This window comes from Pongo abelii, chromosome 7 (assembly GCF_028885655.2).
Source record: "Pongo abelii isolate AG06213 chromosome 7, NHGRI_mPonAbe1-v2.0_pri, whole genome shotgun sequence".
Taxonomy (NCBI): Eukaryota; Metazoa; Chordata; class Mammalia; order Primates; family Hominidae; genus Pongo; species Pongo abelii.
Genome location: NC_071992.2, coordinates 61,954,030 through 61,980,780, shown reverse-complemented (window position 1 = coordinate 61,980,780; position 26,751 = coordinate 61,954,030). Strand labels below are relative to the sequence as shown.

General features: G+C 40.4%; 1 protein-coding gene across 12 annotated transcripts in view; it reads right to left on the bottom strand.

Moving 5' to 3' along the window:
* Positions 1-26,751, bottom strand: part of SPIDR (scaffold protein involved in DNA repair) — a 486,770-nt gene that overhangs the window by 330,408 nt on the left and 129,611 nt on the right. For 8 of the 12 annotated variants that reach the window (XM_024251318.3, XM_063726425.1, XM_054561577.2 and 5 more), the window contains 2 exons: positions 19,130-19,380; positions 4,379-4,479 (listed from right to left, as the gene is read on the bottom strand). In XM_024251318.3, the coding sequence (XP_024107086.3) occupies positions 4,379-4,479; positions 19,130-19,380 (352 nt within the window). Of the gene's footprint in view, positions 1-4,378; positions 4,480-19,129; positions 19,381-20,729; positions 20,774-26,751 lie in introns of those variants that run through there. The other 4 variants (XM_054561576.2, XM_063726427.1, XM_054561581.2 and 1 more) reach the window with 2 other exon arrangements.

Sequence of the window (26,751 nt, the reverse complement as noted above, 5' to 3'; positions counted from 1 at the left end):
TTTAAGCCAATGTGCTATTAAGACTTCCCTAAATACTAAATAACAAATGGAAGAACATTAAATACTCATGGGTAGGAAGAATCAATATTGTGAAAATGGCCATACTGCCCAAGGTAATTTATAGATTCAATGCCATCCCCATCAAGCTACCAATGACTTTCTTCACAGAATTGGAAAAACTACTTTCAAGTTCATATGGAACCAAAAAAGAGCGAGCATCGCCAAGTCAACCCTAAGCCAAAAGAACAAAGCTGGAGGCATCACGCTACCTGACTTCAAACTATACTACAAGACTACAGTAACAAAAACACCATGGTACTGGTACCAAAACAGAGATATAGACCAATGGAACAAAACAGAGCCCTCAGAAATAATGCCGCATATCTACAACTATCTGATCTTTGACAAACCTGACAAAAACAAGAAATGGGGAAAGGAATCCTTATTTAATAAATGGTGCTGGGAAACTAGGTAGTCATATGTAGAAAGCTGAAACTGGATCCCTTCCTTACACCTTATACAAAAATTAATTCAAGATGAATTAAAGACTTACATGTTAGACCTAAAACCATAAAAACCCTAGAAGAAAACCTAGGCATTACCATTCAGGACATAGGCAAGGGCAAGGACTTCATATCTAAAACACCAAAAGCAATGGCAACAAAAGCCAAAATTGACAAATGGGATCTAATTAAACTAAAGAGCTTCTGCACAGCAAAAGAAACTACCATCAGAGTGAACAGGCAACAATGGGAGAAAACTTTTGCAATCTACTTATCTGACAAAGGCCTAATATCCAGAATCTACAATGAACTCAAACAAATTTACAAGAAAAAAACAAACAACCCCATCCACAAGTGGGCAAAGGATATGAACAGACACTTCTCACAAGAAGACATTTACACAGCCAACAGACACATGAAAAAATGCTCATCATCACTGGCCATCAGAGAAATGCAAATCAAAACCACAATGAGATGCCATGTCACACCAGTTAGAATGGTGATCATTAAAAAGTCAGGAAACAACAGGTGCTGGAGAGGATGTGAAGAAATAGGAACACTTTTACACTGTTGGTGGGACTGTAAACTAGTTCAATCATTGTGGAAGTCAGTGTGGCGATTCCTCAGGCATCTAGATCTAGAATTATCATTTGACCCAGCCAGCCCATTACTGGGTATATACCCAAAAGATTATAAATCATGCTGCTATAAAGACACATGCACACGTATGTTTATTGTGGCACTATTCACAAAGACTTGGAACCAACCCAAATGTCCAACAATGATAGACTGGATTAAGAAAATGTGGCACATATACACCATGGAATACTATGCAGCCATAAAAAAGGATGAGTTCATGTCCTTTGTAGGGACATGGATGAAGCTGGAAACCATCATTCTCAGCAAACTATCGCAGGGACAAGAAACCGAACACCACGTGTTCTCACTCATAGGTGGGAATTGAACAATGAGAACACAGGGACACAGGAAGGGGAACATCACACACTGAGGCCTGTTGGGGGGTGGGGGGAAGGGGGAGGGATAGCATTAGGAGATATACCTAATGCTAAATGACGAGTTAATGGGTGCAGCACACCAACATGGCACATATATACATATGTAAGCAACCTGCACGTTGTGCACATGTACCCTAAAACTTATAATAATAAAAAAAAAAAAAAGACTTCCCTAAATAATAAGACCAGGCAATCTTTATGTTTGCCTGGCCTTCAGGGTGGTCAAACGAGTTGTAAAGATTATTATTTAATGTCATAATCATTAATATAAGAAAAACCCAAGAAACAAAGTCGTAAGTATAACAATGGATTGACCCACAGGTATGTATAGAAGAAAAAGTGACTGGGCATGGTGGCTCACACCTGTAATCCCAGCACTTTGGGAGGCTGAGGTGGGTGCGTCACCTGAGCTCAGGAGTTCGAGATCAGCTTGGCCAACACGACGAAACCCCATCTCAACTAAAAATACAAAAATTAGCCAGGCGTGATGGCAGGCACATATAGTCCCAGCTACTCAGGGGGTTGAGGAGGAGAATCGCTTGAACTCAGGATACGGAGGTTGCAGTGAGCCAGGATCGCACCACTACACTCCAGCCTGGGTGACACAGCGAGACGCTGTCTCAATAAAAAAGGTAAAATAAAATAAAAAAAGAAAAAGTATCTTGGGTCATACATATTAGGTCATCCTGACACATATATATTTCATATTATAGTACTTTAATGCAAGAACGTGAGAGAAGGCAATTGCTAAGTGACAGCTGGGAAACGAGTTTTTTGTATTTTTTTAGAGACAGTGTCTTGCTGTGTCACGCAGGCTGGTGTGCAGAGGTGCAATCATAGCTCACCGTAACCTAGAACTCCTAGGCTCAAGCAATTCTCACATCTCAGCCTCCCAAGTAGTTAGGACTACAGACATGTGCCACCACGTACAGTTAATTTTTAAATTTTTGCAGCAAATGGGTTTCACTACATTGCCCAGGCTGATCTTGAACTCTTGGCCTCAAGTGATCCTCCCGTCTTGGCCTCCCAAAGGATGGAGATTACAGGCATGAGCCACCACACCTGGCCTCGGAAAGGATTTTAAAAGGAATAAATGAGATAAGAATTGAAAAGTCTTCTAAAGAAATGTGTAATATAATAATTGAGAACATAACAGTTGAGTGATCTATTTAGTAGAATATATTATTGGGAATGGGGAGATCAACTCTAAGAATAATGTTTCTTAAATTCTAGCATGTGCAGAAACCACACGGGAACCTATTAAAATGTATATCCCAATGATCCTTCAGGAAAGACTAATAATTGTTGGTTTGGAATACATGACTGGGCCCACACCTACCCATCCCCCCACTCTAGATGGACGGAACACACAGGAAAAAACCACCAAATCAGCACTGTTTAGGAGGAGAGGAGGCTTTTCTAGACATTTGGAATCTTTTCAATATCAAGCAATCTGTGGAAAAACAAGAGTTTTCAGTCATTAGACCTTGGAGGAATAAACTCATTTCTTGGAATAATTTCTGAGACCTATATGACACCTGAAAAAAAAAAGTCAGTTTTCAGAGTACAAGTCCTTGACATCCATGATTAAGTTTATTCCTAAGTATTTCATTCTTTTTCTTTTCTTTTTTTTTTTTTGAGACAGAGTCTCACTCTGTCGCCAGGCTGGAGTGCAGTGGCACGATCTTGGCTCACTGAAGACTCCGCCTCCTGGGTTGAAGCGATTCTCTTGCCTCAGCCTCCCATGTAGCTGGGACTACAGGCGTGCACCACCACACCCAGCTAATTTTTATATTTTTAGTAGAGATAGGGTTTCACCATGTTGGCCAGGATGGTCTCGATCTCTTGACCTCATGATCTGCCCGCCTCGGCCTCCTAAAGTGCTGGGATTACAGGCGCGAGCCATTGTGCCTGGTCCCGAATTTCATTCTTTTTGATGTTACTGTAAATGAGACTGCTTTCTTAATTTCCAATAGAAAAGAAAATATCTCATTGTTAATATACAGAAATTTCATTGTTAATATATGGAAATGCAATTGATTTTTGTATGTTGATTTTAATCCTGCTACTATGCTGAATTCATTTATTAGTTTTAACTTTTTTTTGGCAGGGGCAGGGTGTCTTATAGGGTTTTCTAGATATAAGATCACGTCATCTGCAAACGGAGACAACTTTACCTCTTGCTTTCCAACTTGGATATCTTTTATCTCTTTTTCTTGACTAACAGTGCTCTGGCTACAGAAGCAGAGACTGCAATGGTGGCTGTCAATAGAGAGGTATTCGTCAAAGGGTACAAAGTTTTGATTATATAAGATAAACCAGTCCTAGAGATCTGCAGTACAGAATCGTGCCTATAGTTAACACACTGTATTGTATTCTTAAAATTTTGCTAAGAGGAGCTGGGCACAGTGGAACAAGCCTGTGGTCTTAGCCAGTAGGGAGGCTGAAGTGAGAGGATTTGCTTGAGCCCAGGAGTTTGAGGCTACATGACTATGTCACTACACTCCAGCCTGGGCAACGGTGAGACCCTGTCTCTAAATAATGAAATAAAATAAAATAAATTTTGCTAAGAGGGTAGAGTGCTCTTAATGATAAGAACAGAACAAAACTTTTGGAGGTCAAGGGTAGATTTATAGCACAGATTGTGGTGATGTTTTCATAAGAGTATACTTATTTTTAAACTCATCAAGTTAAACATATTTACTATATATAGGTTTTATATGTTAAAATTAGAATGTTGGAAAAATTTTTTAAAAAGTCATGAAAATATTAACAATCAACTTCATATATTTTAATGTAAGAATTCTTTTAACTAAAATTTTTTTTACACATTGTCTCAGATTCCCGCACAAGCCTTACCTGAAAGTGTCTTTTGGTAAGAAATACACTGATGTCTCCACAAAGAAATAGCAGATCTCTCTCGATTCTGCAGCCCATTTAGTCTTTCTGCTAGTCCACCTCTGTTTAATGAATTATAATGTATTAAGTTTAGTGAAAAGGAAAACTTCACAATCACTGGAACATTTATGTTGTATACCCCCCAAACAGAGACAAACAGATAAAACATGCAAAATTTTAATGTATATTTGTTACCACATTATCTTCCCAGAGGCCATATCCTCATAAGTCAGTTTTCTGTTTTGTTAGAAGCTTGGTTTTCTGGTTCTTAGAAATGTGGGCTAATATTATGTCCAAAAAGCATCATATTCTTGGAAATACGACAGCTAAATATCAGCTTACCTCTTTTTCTATTCTTTCTTAGTTCACTTATTCAATCCTAAAACAAGTACTGCTTATTTACCACCTGCTATATACTGGCACCTAGCACTTCGTTAGGTACCAGGAACACAAGGACAGTTATGAGTGCTGCCATGGAGGTGGGAAAGCTCCCAATGAGCTCAGCACATAGGAGCAAACAAAGAAATGTAAAGTGGGCTCAGAGTTCCAGTCAAGAATAACCTTGCCAACTGTTGACAGAACACTCAAATAAGAGCACTTGGGTATGGGTCCCTTATTTGGACTCCAGAGATATTTGAGTATCAATCACAAACACACAGCAAGGATACCAATGTTACAAAAAAGAAAATTCCATGTATAGCAGAAAGACAATTTGTAACGATAGACATGCAGGCACTGCAGAAGAGCATTAACCTATCAATGAACACATATACTTACTGAGATATATTTATGCTTATAAATATATAGGTATATGTAAATTATAAATATAAGTAAATAAATACATACATATGTAGAGAGAAAGAGAAGTTATCAACTACTAACATAACTATAATTTCAAGAAAAATCAAGATCAGTTGTTAATTACCACTATAGCTACATGCTATATAGGGTATCAATGTATTATCTCATAAGTTTATTATCTTGTTACCAATTCATTAATCATTTCACCACATTATCTTTATTGAAATAATATCCCTTTGAGGTTGAAAGAACAGATATCAATATCCACTGCACAGATGATAAAACTAGAATTTAGAGAGAGATTAAGAGACTTCTCCAACATTACGTAACTAACCAGATGAGGAACTAGCTGTTAAAACCAGAATGGACTTAGTGCAGCACGTGGCATTTAGTAAACCTTCAAAAAATGCCCATGATTGGTGTAACTGTTTTTGTTATGTTTTTCACTTGCAGCCTACATACAGCTCTTTCCATTATGATGGAAATATTTTAATAAATATATAATATTGCTAGTATTAATACCTATAGAAAAACCTAGTATGGTTTCCTATAGGTTACTATTTCTGAATGTACTTATGTGTAGCACATGTAACAGAAAAAAAGTTAAAACCTCTTATGCTCAGAAATATGCCATAGCACCTCTACATGTCAACTCTACTTCCTATTAAGCCCTTCTTCATATCATTCTGTTTACATGAAGTAACTCGTTTATGCTTCCCCTTTACACAATACCGTGAAGTAGGTACTATTATTATTCCACTTTATAGATGACAAACTGAGGCACCAAGATGTTAAACATCTGTCCAAGGTGAAATGTCTAATGAGTGGTATAGCTGGATGCACGCCTAGGCAGTCTGGTTCCAGAGTTCAAACTCTTAGTCTTGATAATATACCTAGCACCTCTTAAACAGTATTATTTAAAATGATATGCATAATAAATACAAGAAGCTAACACTGTATTCTTTGCCCAACTATCTAGATAATGATTTGCCAAATGTTGCTTTTCAATGCTGTGACCTTACAGAAAAAAAAAAAGGCAAAATGAACTCTGAAAAAACTATCTGGTTAAAGTCAAGCCTAGAACCTCGTAAGAAAACTGTGCAGATTACAGGATGAAAGGTAGAACCAACAGTAAACATATGCACAGGAGCTCTCTACACACAGCAGTATCTGGAGCCCTCAGAAAAAATCTGCATCTCACCTGAGTTTGGCCATTAGGGCCTGTCCTGCAGGGAATTCCGGTCACATGCACTTGAACTTACGAACTTGAGCTTAGGAAACACTATGTCCTCTAATCAACAATCCTATTTCTAGTAAAAACATATCTAATGTTAAAAAAATTAAGTCATACCAAAAGTTCAGGAAGGCCCTGCCATCTATATCCAAATTAACTCTTTTGAACATAGCCAGGTAAGTTATTTATAAAGGCCAAACTCCGAAGGAATAAAAATATGATGAATTCACTGAGCAAGTTAAGATATTCTAATTATCTTTTCTATAAAATTAACAGACTGGTAACCTATCTCAAAAGATGACTGGTATCAATTTGACATTGGTAAACATTTCTATAAAAACAATATGGAGAAGTAAAGAAGGATAAAGATTCAAAAATATTCCATCTGATTTCCAGTCAAAATATTTTTAATAAGCTATACAACCAGGTAAAGAATAAACAATTAAAATGACTGTAAATACAATATTTTAAAATTTTGGTTTATTTTTTTTTTTATTATATTTTAAGTTCTGGAATACACGTGCACAATGTGCAGGTTTGTTACATATATATATATACATGTTGCCATGTTGGTGTGCTGCACCCGTTAACACGTCATCTACATTAGGTATTTCTCCTAATGCTATCCCTCCTCCATCCCCCCCACCACATGACAGGCCCCAGTGTGCGATGTTCCCCTTCCTGTGTCCAAGTGTTCTCACTGTTCAACTCCTATATATGAGTGAGAACATGCGGTGCTGGTCCTCCATCCCTGCGATAGTCTCCTCAGAATGATGGTTTCCAGCTTCATCCATGTCTCTACAAAGGACATCAACTCATCCTTTCTTATGGCTGCATAGCACTCCATGGTGTATATGTGCCACATTTTCTTAATCCAGTCTATCATTGTTGGACATTTGGGCTGGTTCCAAGTCTTTGCTATTGTGAATAGTGCCGCAATAAACGTACGTGTCAATGTGTCTTTATAGCAGCATGATTTATAATCCTCTGCGTATATACCCAGTAATGGGATTGCTGGGTCAAATGGTATTTCTAGTTCTAGATCCTGGAGGAATCGCCACACTGTCTTCCACAATGGTTGAACTAGTTTACAGTCCCACCAACAGTGTAAAAGCATTCCTATTTCTCTACATCCTCTCCAGCACCTGTTGTTTCCTGACTTTTTAATGATCGCCATTCTAACTGGTGTGAGATGGCAGTTAGATGGTGTCTCATTGTGGTTTTGATTTGCATTTCTCTGATGGCCAGTGATGATGAACATTTTTTCATGTGTCTGTTGGCTGCATAAATGTCTTCCCTTGAGAACTGTCTGTTCATATCCCTTGCCCACTTTTTGATCGGGTTGTTTGATTCTTTCTTGTAAATTTGTTTAAGTTCTTTATAGATTTTGGATATTAGCCCTTTGTCAGATGGGTAGACTGCAAAAATTTTCTCCCATTCTGTAGGTTGCCTGTTCACTCTGATAGTAGTTTCTTTTGCTGTGCAGAAGCTCTTTAGTTTAATTAGATCCCATTTGTCAATTTTGGCTTTTGTTGCCATTGCTTTTGGTGTTTTAGACATGAAGTCCTTCCCCTTGCCTATGTCCTCAATGGTATTGCCTAGGTTTTCTTCTAGGGTTTTTATGATTTAGGTTTAACATTTAAGCCTTTAATCCATCTTGAATTAATTTTTGTGTAAGGTGTAAGGAAGGGATCCAGTTTCAGCTTTCTACATATGGCTAGCTAGTTTTCCCAGCACCATTTATGAAATATGGAATCCTTTCCCCCTTTCTTCTTTCTGTCAGGTTTGTCAAGGATCAGATGGTTGTAGATGTGTGGTATTATTTCTGAGGGCTCTGTTTTGTTCCATTGGTCTATATCTCTGTTTTGGTACCAGTACCATGCTGCTTCGCTTACTGTAGCTTTGTAGTATAGTTTGAAGTCAGGTAGCGTGATGCCTCCAGCTTTGTTCTTTTGGCTTAGGATTGTCTTGGCAATGTGGGCTCTTTTTTGGTTCCATATGAACTTGAAAGTAGTTTTTTCCAATTCTGTGCAGAAAGTCATTGGTAGCTTGATGGGGATGGCATTGAATCTATAAATTACCTTGGGCAGTATGGCCATTTTCACAATATTGATTTTTCCTATCCATGAGCATGAAATGTTCTTCCATTTATTTGTTTCCTCTTTTATTTTGTTGATCAGTGGTTTATAGTTCTCCTTGAAGAGGTCCTTCACATCCCTTGTAAGTTGGATTGCTAGGTATTTCATTCTCTTTGAAGCAATTGTGAATGGGAGTTCACTAATGATTTGGCTCTCTGTCTGCTATTGGTGTATAGGAATGCTTGTGATTTTTGCACATTGATTTTGTTTCCTGAGACTTTGCTGAAGTTGCTTTTATCAGCTTAAGGAGATTTTGGGCTGAGATGATGGGGTTTTCTAAATGTAGAATCACGTCATCTGCAACCAGGGACAATTTGACTTCCTCTTTTCCTAATTCAATACCCTTTATTTCTTTCTCTTGCCTCATTGCCCTGCCCAGAACTTCCAACAGTATGTTGAATAGGAGTGGTGAGAGAGGGCATCCCTGTCTTGTGCCAGGTTTCAAAGGGAATGCTTCCAGTTTTTGCTCATTCAGTATATTGGCTGTGGGTTTGTCATAAATAGCTCTTATTATTTTGAGATACGTCCCATGTATACCTAATTTATTGAGAGTTTTTAGCATGAAGGTCTGTTGCAGTTTTGTCAAAGGCCTTTTCTGCATCTTTTGAGATATTCATGTGGTTTCTGTCTTTTGTTCTGTTTATATAATGGATTACGTTTACTGATTTGCGTATGCTGAACCACCCTTGCATCCCAGGGATGAAGCCAACTTGATTGTGGTGGTTAAGCTTTTTAATATGCTGCTGAATTCGGTTTGCCAGTATTTTATTGAGGGTTTTTGCACTGATGTTCATCAGAGATATTGGTCTAAAATTGTCTTTTTTTGTTGTGTCTCTGCCAGGCTTTGGTATCAGGATGATGCTGGCCTCATAAAATGAATTAGGGAGGATTCTCTCTTTTTCTATTAATTGGAATAGTTTCAGAAGGAATGGTACCAGCTCCTCTTTGTACTTCTGGTAGAATTCGGCCGTGAATTTGTCTGGTCCTGGACTGTTTTTGGTTGGTAGGCTATTAATTATTGCCTCATTTTCAGAACCTGCTATTGGTCTATTCAGGGATTCAACTTCTTCCTGGTTTAGTCTGGTGAGGGTGTATGTGTGCACGAATATATCCATTTCTTCTAAATTTTCTAGTTTATTTGCGTAGAGGTCTTTATAATATTCTCTGATGGTAGTTTGTATTTCTTTTTTCTTTTTTTGACTGTAAATTGATGTGTTTTTTTTTTAATTATTCTTATACTTTAACTTTTAGGGTACATGTGCACAATGTGCAGGTTAGTTACATATGTATACCTGTGCCATGGTGGTGTGCTGAACCCATTAACTCACCATTTACCATTAGGTATATCTCCTAATGCTATCCTTCCTCCCTCCCCCCACCCCACAACAGTCCCCGGAGTGTGATGTTCCCCTTCCTGTGTCCATGTGTTCTCATTGTTCAATCCCCATCTATGAGTGAGAACATGCGGTGTTTGGTTTTTTGTCCTTGCGATAGTTTACTGAGAATGATGATTTCCAATTTTATCCATGTCCCTATAAAGGACATGAACTCATCATTTTTTATGGCTGCATAGTATTCCATGGTGTATATGTGACACATTTTCTTAATCCAGTCTATCATTGATGGACATTTGGGTTGGTTCCAAGTCTTTGCTATTCTGAGTACTGCCGCAATAAACACACGTGTGCATGTGTCTTTATAGCAGCATTATTTATAATCCTTTGGGCATATACCCAGTAATGGAATGGCTGGGTCAAATGGCATTTCTAGTTCTAGATCCCTGAGGAATCGCCACACTGAATTCCACAATGGTTGAACTAGTTTACAGTCCCACCAACAGTGTAAAAGTGTTCCTATTTCTCCACATCCTCTCCAGCACCTGTTGTTTCCTGACTTTTTAATGATTGCCATTCTAACTGCTGTGACATGCTATCTCATTGTCATTTTGATTTGCATTTCTCTGATGGCCAGTGATGATGAGCATTTTTTCATGTGTCTTTTGGCTGCATAAATGTCCTCTTTTGAGAAGTGTCTGTTCATATCCTTCCCCCACTTTTTGATGGGGTTGTTTTTTTTCTTGTAAATTTGTTTGAGTTAATTGTAAATTCTGGATATTAGCCCTTTGTCAGATGAGTAGGTTGCGAAATGTTCTCCCATTTTGTAGGTTGCCTGTTCACTCTGATAGTAGTTTCTTTTGTTGTGCAGAAGCTCTTTAGTTTAATTAGATCCCATTTGTCAATTTTGGCTATTGTTGCCATGGCTTTTGGTGTTTTAGACATGAAGTCCTTGCCCATGCCTATGTTCTGACTGGTAATGCCTAGGTTTTCTTCTAGGGTTTTTATGGTTTTAGGTCTAACGTTTAAGCCTTTAATCCATCTTGAATTAATTTTTGTATAAGGTGTAAGGAAGGGATCCAGTTTCAGCTTTCTACATATTGCTAGCCAGTTTTCCCAGCACCATTTATTAAATAGGGAATCCTTTCCCCATTGCTTGTTTTTCTCAGGTTTGTCAAAGATCAGATAATTGTAGATATGCGGCGTTATTTCTGAGGGCTCTGTTCTGTTCCATTGATCTATGTCTCTGTTTTGGTACCAGTACCATGCTGTTTTGGTTACTGTAGCCTTGTAGTACAGTTTGAAGTCAGGTAGCATGATGCCTCCGGCTTTGTTCTTTTGGCTTAGGATTGAGTTTGCAATGTGGGCTCTTTTTTGGTTCCATATGAACTTGAAAGTAGTTTTTTCCAATTCTGTGAAGAAAGTCATTGGTAGCTTGATGGGGACGGCATTGAATCTATAAATTACCTTGGGCAGTATGGCCATTTTCACGATATTGATTTTTCCTACCCATGAGCATGGAATGTTCTTCCATTTGTTTGTATCCTCTTTTATTCCATTGAGCAGTGGTTTATAGTTCTCCTTGAAGAGGTCGTTCACATCCCTTGTAAGTTGGATTCCTAAGTATTTTATTCTCTTTGAAGCAATTGTGAATGGGAGTTCACTCATGATTCGGCTCTCTGTTTGCCTGTTATTGGTGTATAAGAATGCTTGTGATTTTTCTACATTGATTTTGTATCCTGATACTTCGCTGAAGTTGCTTACCAGCTTAAGGAGATTTTGGGCTGAGACAATGGGGTTTTCTAGATATACAATCATGTCATCTTCAAACAGGGACAATTTGACACCCTACTGTCAACATTACACAGATCAACGAGACAGAAAGTTAACAAGGATTTCCAGGAATTGAACTCAGCTCTGCACCAAGTGGACCTAATAGACATCTACAGAACTCTCCACCCCAAATCAACAGAATATACATTTTTTTCAGCAGCACACCACACCTGTTCCAAAATTGACCACATAGTTGGAAGTAAAGCTCTCCTCAACAAATGTAAAAGAACAGAAATTATAACAAACTGTCTCTCAGACCACAGTGCAATCAAACTAGAACTCAGGATTAAGAAACTCACTCAAAACCGCTCAACTACATGGAAACTGAACAACCTGCTCCTGAATGACTACTGGGTACATAACGAAATGAAGGCAGAAATAAAGATGTTCTTTGAAACCAACGAGAACAAAGACACAATGTACCAGAATCTCTGGGACACATTCAAAGCAGTGTGTAGAGGGAAATTTATAGCACTAAATGCCCACAAGAGAAAGCAGGAAAGATCCAAAATTGACACCCTAACATCACAATTAAAAGAACTAGAAAAGCAAGAGCAAACACACTCAAAAGCTAGCAGAAGGCAAGACATAACTAAGATCAGAGCAGAACTGAAGGAAATAGAGACACCAAAAAACCCTTCAAAAAAATCAATGAATCCAGGAGCTGGTTTTTTGAAAAGATCAACAAAATTGATAGACTGCTAGCAAGACTAATAAAGAAAAAAAGAGAGAAGAATCAAATAGACGCAATAAAAAATGATGACGGGGATATCACCACCTATTCCACAGAAATACAAACTACCATCAGAGAATACTATAAACACCTCTACGCAGATAAACTAGAAAATCTAGAAGAAATGGATAAATTCCTAGACACATACATCCTCCCAAGACTAAACCAGGAAGAAGTTGAATCTCTCAATAGACCAATAACAGGATCTGAAATTGTGGCAATAATCAATAGCTTACCAACCAAAAAGAGTCCAGGACCAGATGGATTCACAGCCCAATTCTACCAGAGATACAAGGAGGAACTGGTACCATTCCTTCTGAAACTATTCCAATCAATAGAAAAAGAGGGAATCCTCCCTAACTCATTTTATGAGGCCAGCATCATCCTGATACCAAAGCCTGGCAGAGACACAACAAAAAAAGACAATTTTAGACCAATATCCTTGATGAACATTGATGCAAAAATTCTCAATAAAATACTGGCAAACCGAATCCAGCAGCACATCAAAAAGCTTATCCACCATGATCAAGTGGGCTTCATCCCTGGGATGCAAGGCTGGTTCAATATACGCAAATCAATAAATGTAATCTAGCATATAAACAGAACCAAAGACAAAAACCACATGATTATCTCAATAGATGCAGAAAAGGCCTTTGACAAAATTCAACAAGGCTTCATGCTAAAAACTCTCAATAAATTAGGTATTGATGGGACATATCTCAAAATAATAAGGGCTATCTATGACAAACCCAAAGCCAATATCATACTGAATGGGCAAAAACTGGAAGCATTCCCTTTGAAAACTGGCACAAGACAGGGATGCCCTCTCTCACCACTCCTATTCAACATAGTGTTGGAAGTTCTGGCCAGGGCAATTAGGCAGGAGAAAGAAATAAAGGGTATTCAATTAGGTAGTTTGTATTTCTGTGGGATCGGTGGTGATATCCCCTTTATCATTTTTTATTGTGTCTATTTGATTCTTCTCTCTTTTCTTCTTTATTAGTCCTACTAGCAGTCTATCAATTTTGTTCATCTTTTCAAAAAACCAGCTCCTGGATTCATTGATTTTTTGAAGGGTTTTTTGTCTCTATCTCCTTCAGTTCTGCTCTGATCTTAGTTATTTCCGGCCTTCTGCTAGCTTTTGAATATGTTGGCTCTTGCTTCTCTAGTTCTGTTAATTGTGATGTTAGGGTGTCAATTTTAGATCTTTCCTGCTTTCTCTTGTGGGTATTTAGTGCTATAAATTTCCCTCTACACACTGTTTTAAATGTGTCCTAGAGACTCTGGTACTGGGATACCAGTACCATTTGATTGCACTGTGTTCTGAGAGACAGTTTGTTATAATTTCTGTTCTTTTACATTTGCTGAGGAATGGTTTACTTCCAACTATGTGGTGAAGTTTGGAATAAGTGCGATGTGGTGCTGAGAAGAATGTATATTCTCTTGATTTGGGGTGGAGAGTTCTGTAGATGTCTATTAGGTCCGCTTGGTGCACAGCTGAGTTCAATTCCTGGATATCCTTAACTTTCTGTCTCATTGATCTGTCTAATGTTGACACTGGGGTGTTAAAGTCTCCCATTATTATTGTGTGGGAGTCTAAGTCTCTTTGTAGGTCTCTAAGGACTTGCTTTATGAATCTGGGTGCTCTTGTATTGGGTGCACATATATTTAAGATAGTTAGCTCTTCTTGTTCAATTGATCCCTTTACCATTATGTAATGGCCTTCTTTGTCTCTTTGATCTTTGTTGGCTTAAAGTCTGTTTTATCAGAGACTAGGATTGCAACCTCTGCCTTTTTTTTGTTTTCCATTTGCTTGGTAGATCTTCCTCCATCCCTTTATTTTCAGCCTATGTGTACCTGCATGTGAGATGGGTTTCCTGAATACAGCACACTGATGGGTCTTGACTCTTTATCCAGTCTGTTAGTCTCTGTCTTTTAATTGGAGCGTTTGGCCCATTTACAGTTAAGGTTTATATTGTTATGTGTGAATTTGATCCTGTCATTATGATGTTAGCTGGTTATTTTGCTCATTAGTTGATGCAGTTTCTTCCTAGCCTCGATGGTCTTTACAATTTGGCATGTTTTTGCAGTGGCTGGTACCAGTTGTTCCTTTCCATGTTTAGTGTTTCCTTCAGGAGCTCTTGTAAGGCAGGTCTGGTGGTGACAAAATCTCTCAGCATTTGTTTGAAAGGATTTTATTTCCCCTTCACTTATGAAGCTTAGTTTGGCTGGATATGAAATTCTGGGTTGAAAATTCTTTTCTTTAAGAATGTTGAACATCGGCCCCCACTCTATTCTGGCTTCTAGTGTCTGCCGAGAGATCCTCTGTTAGTATGCTGGGCTTCTCTTTGTGAGTAACCCAACCTTTCTCTCTGGCTGCCCTTAACATTGCTTCCTCCATTTCAACCTTGGTGAATCTCACAATTATGTGTCTTGGAGTTGTTCTTCTCGAGGAGTGTCTTGTGGCATTCTCTGTATTTCCTGAATTTGAATGTTGGCCTGCCTCGCTAGGTTGGGGCAGTTCTCCTGGATAATATCCTTAAGAGTGTTTTCCAATATGGTTCCATTCTCCCCGTCACTTTCAGGTATACCAATCAGACGTAGATGTTGTCTTTTCACGATATGATAAACACTGTGAAAAACAACTTGACCATCAAACTGGGGAGATAGATATAGCTTTATTATTACCAACACACTTAAATATCTAACAATTTTGCATTGAAGTTTGTTACTTATGCTTCGAATAGTTCCACAAATTAAAAAAAAAAAAAAAAAAAAAAAAGAAAGAAAGAAAAAGAAGTCCAAAGAGACTGAGTGACATTTCCCACAGGGCAAACCAGAGAGAGAAGGGTCAATGTGCTCCATCCTTCAAATGCCAACTACCTCTCTCAATTCTTGCTACCTGGCTTTTATCAGGTAAAAAAGTTCTTTTTAATCACCACAAACCACCATCCCTTCACCAAAGGCAGACCAGGCAGTCACAGGCCTTTCTAGTCAGCTCAGTAAAACAGGAAGTCTTCCAGTTTGAAGACCTGAGACTAACAACCCTAAGCACATCAATCTCATTTTTAGTATTTAAGCATAGTAACTTCAAAACAGACATCCTCTTTTAGTTGTTCCTAGAAATCACAAGAAGAAAATGATCAATTGCATGCTGTTTGAGCAGCTTCAGCCACTTCTATGAATGTCCCCTCTACCTTCTGTTGAGGACTCCCTGACAGTGACCTTAAACAGCACTGTTTTGTCTCCCCTACCCTCTCACTGGGCCTGAAAGGCCAGGAAGGATGGCCTTGCTCTTCACTGCAGCTTCAATATCATCTGGTACCCTCCCTTACACTCTAGCTCCAACCCAGCCTGCCCAATGCCAGGGCAGGCACCTGGCACTGACCCGCCACCTTTAGAGGCCTTATCTCCTGGGTTATGGCCACCATTCTTGCTGATGTCAGTGCCTGCCCAGCTCCAAGATGGTGTCCTCCACCCACCTCAGCCACTCTAATTTTGAAGTCCCGAACTGCCTCCCTCCAGCGGCTGAACTCTGGGCGCCCATCATCGTTACTGCCCCAGCTCATCACCTCTAGTAGCATGACTCTGTAAGTGTTTGACCAACCTTTCCCCAGTCCTCAATCAGTGAGTTCTACCCCAACTCACCATGCTCCACATCCTGCACGTTCTCATTCTCACCTTACTCAGCTTAGGCTTCACGGGTCATTATTATAGCTACTCTCGGAACTCCTGTCAACCCCTTTTAGTGTGCCCCTGGACCATCCTTGTGCTCTGCCCACATGGGTAGCCCAAGGGTCGAACCCACACTGGCTGATCGGTCTCAAACTCAGTCCATGACCACGACTTCCCAACAGGGCCTGATCCTGTCAGACAGCCCTGGAGCCCTTCTCCAGTTCATTTGTCCCCACTACATGCCCATGTCACAGATTCTCTCTCCTCAGACCTCCACAACTCCCTCCCTCCTCATCCTCCCTGTCAGCTAATGAAGGACTGCCCTATTTTACCGAAAGACAATTGATCAGAAAGAACTAGTTCCCAAGCCAGATACATGTGCCTGTAACAGCAGGGACTCCGCCTTCCCAGTTGTCTGTGGATGGCCTGTCTCCTCCTCACCAGGTCCATCCTGGCACCTGCATGGGCTCTGCCCGCCCTGGCCATGGGTGCACACTCTGAACTCCTGACAAGGTCACCCCCGTTCGTGCCTCCCTTCACCATGGCAGAGACAACTCCATCAGTTGTCCCCTCCCTCCCCTGCCTCAGCAGTTTCCCTCCTTTGCCTGGTCACGCCGCTGAGACGGCTGCACACCCTGCCCTTCACCGTGGAATCACAGAGGTCAGCCCTGGCAGCGTCTGTCACGGTGGGTCACCCTCTCTCCTCACTTGCCTCAGCACACCATGTTCCCTTCACTTTGGCTCCTCTCTCAGCAGTCTCTCCCTCCACACCCCAACTTTGGCAGAGCACCCAGGACTCAGGCCTTGGACAGGTTCTCCTCTCATCCAGCACTGGATCTCCCGTGACCCGACCTAGCTCATGCTTCAAAAGATCTGGACACTGAAGTCTATGCATTCACACCTCCAACACCAGGCCTGCCCGTGGACTGCAGACCCATAGTCCCACTAAGATGTATAATGTCTAACTGAAAATGGCCAAAAGCCTCATGATTGTCAACCAAAGATACAAAACCAAAAGCACCTGCTCCACTGCACACTCCATTCTTCCAGCTGCTCAATGAGGCACCTCCTCAGGGCTTCCCTGAGTCTGTTTCAAACTGAAATGTCCTCCCCCACCTCTGGATCCTTCTCTGTCCCCCTTTTCTGCTTTTTTTCCATAAAATTTCTCTCTCTGAGTTGACATCTATTTTACTTCTTGGCTCCTTATTACCCTTCCCTCGACACAAGCGGGGCTCCATTCACCTTTGCTCTCTGTTATGAGCAACTATTCCACTTTGCTTGCTCCTGTGCATGAACACTGCTTGGCAAGTGGTAAGCCCTCAGCAGGGCTGGGGACATGACTTTCTGTAATTGCACGGCATCACCTTCACCAGCGAAGACATGCTAATTCCTTTAATGGGCTTCCCTTCCTTTCTTCCCAGAGACTATTACAAACCACCTTCTATTACAAATTACATTCTGTTACTATTACAAATTACATTTTTTTTGAGGCCACAACTTCTTCGCTTTGGGCATAAGGCCTTCTGTCTCATGGTGAGTAGGCACAAATGGATCTCTGTGCACTGGCCATCCCACTAGACTCGGCCACATCCTCAAGCTCTTTCCTCCACTGGTGTCCTCAAGCTGGGGCTCTCCTCTCCACCTTCCTTCCCTACCTCTTCTCCAGGATGCTGATAGAGCCATGGTGCGAACTCTGTTTATTCAGACCCCCACTGTTTTCAAAATCTGTCTCTCCTATTCCCTGCATCCTCTTTAGATGCTGGCTCTTTTCAAGGTGACTGGCAATACCGAAGAGAGTAATCGAAACCCTCCTGCCTGGTCCCCAGTTCCCACGTAAGAGCCATGACCCTGTCCTCACTCCTTGAACCGTGTGCTACTTCAGCCACAGACCCTGGGCTCCCCTCAGTGCACGCCAGGCTTGTCTTCTCATGATGTGACAATATCATCCGTGGATCCAACACCTACGCTCTTCATGATCACATTTACTCTTTCTACTGAAACTCCTTTGCCTTGAAATGCTCTACTACTTTTGCTTTTGTGGCAATGCTTCCTACAGGTTCTCTTTCTTACTTTCTTTTTTTTGTTGTTGTTTTTTGAGACGGAGTCTCGCCCTGTTGCCCAGGCTGGAGTGCAATGGCACGATCTCAGCTCACTGCAACCTCCGCCTCCCAGATTCAAGCAATTCTCCTGCCTCAGCCTCCTGTGTAGCTGGGATTACAGGCGCACGCCTCCATGCCCAGCTAATTTTTGCATTTTTAGCAGAGATGGGGTTTCACCATGTTGGCCAGGCTGGTCTCGAACTCCTGACCTCGTGATCCACTCGCCTCGGCTTCCCGAAGTGCTGGGATTACAGGCGTGAGCCACCCCGCCTGGCCCCTCTTTCTTACTTTCACTGAGTCTTTGCTTGGCATTGTTTGGTCAAACAACAAAGAGCACCTTGTATTACACAGGGTTGGGGAAGGTCCCTACAGGCTCCTTCACATTATCTTTCCTGCTTTGCTCACCATGGCCACGGCCCAGACCCTGACTGACACTGTAGTTCATGGCACACCAGATACGTCTTGTCTGCGGGTTCTGCTCTCTCATACTTTTTTGCACTTGCAAGTGTTGCCCTGGCAGATCTCTCTCATAAAAGTAATCTGACATGTTCTACACATACTTCCATTTCCCTTTTTACATTATAAGTTACTCAAGAACAGAACAATTATACACTTGTCTCCACAGCACCTAGAACACTGACTCTCAATAACATTTGATAACCCAAATAAATCTCCATTAAGAAAGGCAGTCACATCTGCTGGGCATGAGTAAAGCAATGACCCTCAACTTGGATGAACGTTCCATTAATCAGCTCCAGAATTTAGGACTTTGTATACAAGTATCTTAAAATTAACATTTTAGACATTTGGGTTTTTAAAGAAAGAGAAAAATTTAAAAAGAGTATTTAAAAGGGTATAACTTAACCTTAAAAGCTTCTTCTTTGCTGAATTTTCTGGAGTCCTGGGAAACTTAGCTGTGGGTTTCTGAGGTGTATGCAAAATGGTCTCTGTTGATTTTGTCCTTGGATCTATCAGTTGCTCCATAATCTGTCTTGCATCCGATGCAAACTGCACGTGGTATTTGTGAGGGGATTCTGAATCAATGAGTAGGACATTTTCCAAGTCATCTTCTTTTTCACTATCTGATGAATACTCTAAAATTTCTATAGAACTTGGCTGAAAAAAAATTAAAAGAAAGGCATATTTTTAAATACAAAGGATACTTTATTTAAGTCCACATTTATATACATCTATCATTCCATTCCCTTAGTTATAGCTCTTGAAGGACCTTTTTGAATACAGTATCTGCAGCTTAAACTTCTGTTCTGACAAAATCCAAAAGTAACCAAGACAAAGATAAGAAGAGGTTAAATCAACTGTAAGCCAGACTTTATCTCACAGAACCCATAAAAATAAGTACAAATACTTCAATTTTCTTTCAGAAAACTACAAGACAGTACCACACATAGAGGCAATCTCCAAAACTGAACTAATAACAACTCATCTGAAAGGCTGATGATCGTCACTACAATCTGACAGCTACTGGAAAGAAAGTATTTCTTGGATTTTGAAATTTAACATGAAGCTAAATTGTCTCTTCAGGTATAAATCATTTAATTTGCCAAAAGAAGTCCCCAAGGGTAAAGATAAAGACTCGACTCTCTCCATACAATTATATAATTATTTTCCAGAGACTAGTTTGAAATTGCAAATATCAACAGGAACTATTTAAGAATATGAGTCATTGTCTCCTTTTCCTAATATTTCCTAAAATGTTTCTTTCTCCAACTCAGATTTCTAAACTTTCAAAATAATAATTTTTTGAAAACTGTATAATTATAAAACAAGAATTCATATCGTATGGCCAATAAAAAAGAAAAAAACATACTATATGGCTAATTCTGGAGGGAAAAATCAAAACCTTTTCTGAAGTTTTCTGTCTTTGCCAAGACACATGCCAAATTTAAAGCACAATAGGATTTTATTTTCCTATTACTTGATTGTATAGGTCAATCCCACGTTATTCTGTGTCAGCAACAATTCATCCTTCAATATCCTAACTTTCAGTGCACTAAAAGTCCCATCTAATTCACTACCTAAATATTGGAGGTGGCACTAGAATTTACGTCATTAGCTAATCTACATAAAACAAAAGGCCTTTTTTTCTGAGGATTATATGGTTAAATTCTTTTTTCTTTGAGACGGAGTCTCACTCTGTCACCCAGGCTGGAGTGCAGCGGCATGATCTCGGCTCATTGCTACTTCTGCTTCTTGGGTTCAAGTGATTCTCCTGCCTCAGCCTCCCAAGTTGCTGGGATTACAGGTGCCCAGCACAATGCCCGGCTAATTTTTGTATATTTAGTAGAGACGGGGTTTCACCATGTTGGCCAGGCTAGTCTCGAACTCCTGACCTCAAGTGATCCACCCATCTCAGCCTCCCAGTGTGCTGGGATAACAGGCATGAACCACCAACCCCAGCCAAATTCTTTTTAAGAGTCAAAAAAAAGAACCATCCATCTCCATACCTCGTCAAAAAAACTGCTTGGGTAGTCACCTTCTATCAGGCGCACTGAAAATAAGAAAAAGTAAATGTCTAAATTTCTAAAATAAATGCAGAGCTTAGTTCTACTGTCCTCACCATTTTAGTTTTGTGCCTAACTCACTCCAGGTACCTGTTAACCCATTAGTGACCACTGGGGCACAGGTCTGCCTCACAAGAGAGATTGTGAATAAACAATCAAATTGGGCCACCAAGAGATCCAGAGCAGCCCAGAATGAAAACGAAGCTGACACTAAAACCCTTTACGCATTACTTAAGAACTCCGTATTTAATTAACTTCATCTTTTCTGTTATGAGATGTCTTAAGTACCATAAAATTTTGCCCTTTGTCCTACAGCACTGTCTCTCAACCTTGGCACTCCTGACATTTGGGACTGGACCATGAGGTGGGCCGATGTGTGTGCAATGGGGTGCTTGGCAGCACCCTGGCCTCTACCCGCTAGATGACAGGAGCACTGCCCACCAGTCAGGACAATCAAAAAGGTCTCCAGAAGTTGCCAAATGTCCCCTGGGGGCAAAATCACCCCCAGTTGAGAACCACTATCCTAGAAATAAGTCAACAAATAACCAACCACAGGCGGCTTGGGCTGGGGACTCACATGCAACCATGAGGAGGATTCATGCTGCTTGTGAGGATGTGGGAGGCCAAACCCCGATAGTTATAAAACACTGGTAGGAATGCTGCCATGGAGGTACTGCTTGGGCTCCAAGGAGAACACATAAGAAGGGCAACAAAGCCAGGAGGGGCACAGGGAAAGAGAAGAGTTAAGTGTCAGAAAGGTCTGTTTCTGGCTGGGTGGGTGTAATCCCAGCACTTTGGAAGGCTAAGGCAGGCAGATCACTTGAGGCCAGGAGTTTGAAAGCAGCCTGGCCAACATGGCGAAACCCTGTCTCTACTAAAAATACAAAAATTAGACGGGTGTGGTGGTGCACACCTGTAGTCCCAGCTATTGGGGAAGCTGAGACAGGAGAATGGCTTGAGACCCTGGGAGGTGGAGGTTGCAGTGAGCTAAGATCACGCCACTGTACTCCAGCCTGGGCGACAGAGTGAGAAGAAAGGTGGGGAGGGGAGGAGAGGGGAGGGGAGGGGAGGACGAAGGACAGGACGAAGGATGGAAGGACGGAAGGAAGGAAGGAAGGGAAAGGGAAAGGGAGAAAGAGAAACAAAGAAACGATGGAAGGGAAGGGAGGAGAAGGGGAAGGGAAGGAAAAGAAAAAGAAAGAAAGAGAATGAAAGAATGAAAGAAAGGAAAGGAAAGGAAAGGGAAAAGAAATAAGAGAAAAGAAAAAAAAAAAAGAAAAGAAAAGAAAAGAAAAAAAAAAGAGGTTTGCTTCCTAGAATCTGGCACCTGAAGTTCAATGCTAAGTGTGGATTAATTAGGCAGAGAGAGCAGGGAAGGACATTCCAGGGAGAAGAAAGAGGAGGACCAAGATTCTGAGGCAGGAGAGAGCCACTGGCAGCTTGACACAGGAGCCAACAACCTCAGATGGTAATGTGGAACTGACCATTCGAACAACATTTGAATGGTGATACAGAGACGGAGGAAACCACGCTGGTGTGGGGGAGGGCAGCTAGCTAGAAGGCTTTTCCATAGTCTAAGCAAGACATTGAGAGGATCTGAGAGGTAGTGGGAATAGAGAGGTGGACTGAAAAGAAAATGAGGAAAAGGATGCAATAACACTTGAGGACCAAATTCAATAGCAGGAAATGCATTCAGGCAGGAGTTGCTAATATTCAAGCTGGTTTTGATGTGTGAATGTTGTGTGCCTATGGGATACCTGGGGAAAAACTGGTCAACAGGCAGTGGCTCTGCAGGTCTGGAGTTCTAAGAGTGATGTGGGATGGAAACACGACTTCAGAAATCATGAGAATCAGGATTTGAAGGCACGAGGGCTGGAGAAGACTACCTATGGAAAAGTGTGTGAAAGGAAGAAGAGAAGGTCCAGATTGGAACCTTGGAAATACCAACAACATTCATGCTGTCTTCAGGTGACAAGAGATTGAAAAGTTCTGCATTTGACAAAAGAGAAGTTGGACAGATACAATAAATCCATGGGACTTTGATAAGAATGTGCCTTAAAGAATAAACAGAAGATAAAATGAAAACAGCAGACCTGATAATTTGTTTTAGAAAGTTTGGATAGGCATATTTAATTTTCTTTCCCAGAAAGGATGGCGTAAAAAGGTACATTTGCTCAGCTGTGAACAACCTGGTACAACGATGCTTAAGTTAAAATCATGAAAACCATGAAGTCCAAATGAATTTCCTCAGTGAAGAATTTAACATCAGTAGACTGATGAGACTTAGCAGCTCAGGTAGTAATTCAAAATTCTCAGCATCAACCCATAACAAACTTTAGGTACCTTTGACTTAAGCTATTGCTTCCTCAGTGAGAATTAGCTAATATCTAAGAATATACTGAATGCCAGCTACCCACATGCTATGTTAGCTGCTACAGCAGTATAAAGAAATTTTCAAGTCCGTCCTTGCTCTTGCATCCTTATACCCAATTTAAAAACTGAAGGAAAAACTAAACTAAACATACAAAGCAAATGTACCCTGCATACAGCAGATGTAGAAATGGAGAAGACCACTTGGAGTGGTAGTAGCCTAGAAGGTCTTTCCCCATAAAGGTGGTGTCTGACTAGAACACTGTTGTGGTCTCAGCCCTACTCCCTACTAGTGGGCTACCTTAGGGAATTTATTTAACTTCCCTAAGGTAGTTTCCTTGATGAGGTTGTTTCTCCATCTTCAAATTGGAGATGCAGTAATAAATGCTAACATATAAGCATTTAGCAAATGTCAGCTATTCTTTTTAGCCCCTATAGTTTACATGTCATTTGGTTTTAAATTTAGTATTTTAAAATTTGTATTTATTTTTCTGTTAAAACTTTCTTCTTGGTTTCTAAGAAGATTTCTATACAAAAGACAATGAGGAACACCAAGAATGTCTTCTGTAGACAACCAAAAAGACAAATACTGTCTTAACCTGCAGAGCAAATCCTGGATTCTTCATGTAGTCATTTTTTAATTAATTATTCACTTTGTTTGTTTTTTGTTTTTTTAAAGACAAGATCTCACTCCGTTGCCCAGGCTGAAGTGTGGTGGCGTGAACACAGCTCCCTGCAGCCTTGACTCTCCTGGGATTGAGTGATCCTCCCACCTCAGCCTCTCAAGTAGCTGAAGCTACAGATGTGTGCCACCATGCCTGGCTATTTTTTAATTTTATTTTGTAGAGACAAGGTCTCACTTTGTTGCCCAGGATGGTCTCAAATTCCTGAGCTCAAGCCATCATCCCACCTCAGCCTCCCAAAGTGCTGGGATTACAGGTGCGAGCCGCTGCACCCGGCCCATGTAGTCATTTCTAACAGGAACCAAGGCAGAAGGAACACCTTTAGGAAAGGATAACTAGAAGCCACCATTTTAGCATACTGTATTTTTGAACATCCCCCATGTCCATAACCCCAGATGAACATGGAGGAACTCTCATACCACGGACAGAGAGGACCTACTGGCTCACCGGACACCAGCTGTCTTGGCCTGAGCCCGACTGTGAGAAACACACGATCTTTCAGAAAGGATGATATGTACCAGTGTGCATGTGTGCACAGACAAGTTGTGTGCCAGAGAGGATGGAAGAGAGAGGGAATAGTCAGAAATAGGTCAAAGGCAACTGCAGGTTCATAGATTCAAGCTTATATTTCCTCTCTACATTGTAGAATCAGACTAACGAAAAAGGAGGGCCATGAGTTTTGGAACAAGACAGACTTGTTTTTGATCACAGCTCAACTGTTTAATTACTCTGTTACTTTGAACAAGTTGACTCCCCCATTCCCAGCTTAATCATCCAAAAATGGAAAAATTCTTTGAGAAATATTTTAAGATACAGATAATGACTATTTATTATGAAATATTTAAGGGCACAAAAAGGTAGCGAAAAAAAAAACAAGTAGATGTACCCATCACCTTCTGTCAAATTTTAACACAATGCAAATTTTTCTTAGTTTTTTTTTTTAATGGTATGGTTGATATGTCCTATATTTCTCTTCCTGTGCCTGTTCTCCTTAGAGGCAACTCTCTCCTGAATTTGGCATTTCATTATTATCTGCTTTTATTTTTTTTAATAGCACACATACAAACGAACTATTTTGCAAGGACACAGCAGCTGTAGATCATTAATTTTCATTGCTATAAAGTATTCTGACTATACCACTTTTTACTTATCTATTTCATTGTTGGTAGACACTTAAGAGTTTTGTAAATTTTCACATTAAAACAAAACTGTAACATGTATGTACTATACTTGTTTCACTGGGCACATACATGCTAGCTTCTCAGTGGTATACACTAGCCCAGTGGATTCTTGGACAGTCCGTTCTCAACTACACTGGCAATTGTGAGATGGCTCTGTAGAGACCCTGTGCTGACAGAAATGCCCATCAGCAGTGTTTGAAAGCTGTGGCACATTATCAGCATCACTGAGCAATTTTAAACTTTTAAATGTATACATATCTGATGGGTGTGAAATGTTTCATCTCTCCTATTTAAGTGTGCACATCCCTGATCATTCACAGGGTTGAGCATCTTTGCACTTGTTAATTGGCTCTTCACGTTTCTTACTGTGTGTTCATATCCTTTAACCATTTCTCCAGTAGGAGAGAAAATGAATTTTTCAATCATCTGGATCTATGTGTTCCATAGAGAGAAGGTGGTCAGAAAATTGTTATTAAAATTTTAAAGCGACAGAAGAAGGACCTGGTATACACCACTGACATCTTTCCCAGTACCTTAAAAACATCAACCACATTTCTTAACCACAGTTATTCCTGATAGGTTGCCTACTGCTGCCACATGGTGACCCAATGTACTTGGGTGAAATTTTTGTTGCATGGAAACTTTTTTTTTTTTTGAGATGGAGTCTTGCTCTGCTGCCCCGGCTGGAATGCAGTGGCACCATCTCAGCTCACTGCAAGCTCTGCCTTCCGGGTTCATGCCATTCTCCTGCCTCAGCCTCCTGAGTAGCTGGGACTACACGTGCCCACCACCACGCACAGCTAATTTTTTGTATTTTTAGTACAGACAGGGTTTCACCGTGTTAGCCAGGATGGTCTTGATCTCCTGATCTCGTGATCTGCCTGCCTCGGCCTCCCAAAGTGCTGGGATTACAGGTGTGAGCCACTGCGCCCGGCCGGAAACTTTTATCCTTTACCAAATCATCCTTACAAAAAAAATTACTTGGCATAAATGATGAATTTCAAGAACAAAGATTTAAATTTGTTTTTCTTTTAAAACACTTACATTTTCCATATTTTTCCTATTTTTGCAAAGTTAACCAACTGATGCCCTCTTGAAACTTTCACAGATTACTCCCTTCAGATATATAGCCCAGTTACAGAAATAATATAGACGAGTAAGTCAGGATCTTTTATAGCATTAAAACATCTGCAATGGTCAAATGCACAGAGCAAAGAATGACTATGTAGCTATTATCATAATCTGCTAATGTTTAAATACAATAAAATTATTATCATCAGGACTTTTTTTCCTCCTTGATGTAAGGAAGTTTGGAAGGAGGAGTCTTCTGATTTAGTGAGTAAATATCACAAACAACAACATTGGCATGAGGCAAGGAATAGTTTTTATGAAGCCAGTCAACAAAGACAACAGTCTGGTCCTATTTCCATTGCAATATACTAACATGACCTTGGTTAAAGCCATCTGTAATTTCTCAGAACCATAAAGTATTCAATACTGACTCTGTTTCCAAAGTTAGCAATACTGCTGTAGTACACATCTGTTGCAATTTATTTCTGACTCCTCTTTTCAGAGAACAAATGTCTCTGTCCACAGAAGGAAACCCTTCAACCTCTGGCAGCCATAGGGCTATGGACATCTCACATCTCAGTAGCCATGTGTCTAGGATAAGACTTCTGTCAGGGGTCAGAGCTGATTGGCCTCAGGTAGACAACTGACCAATGCTAAGCC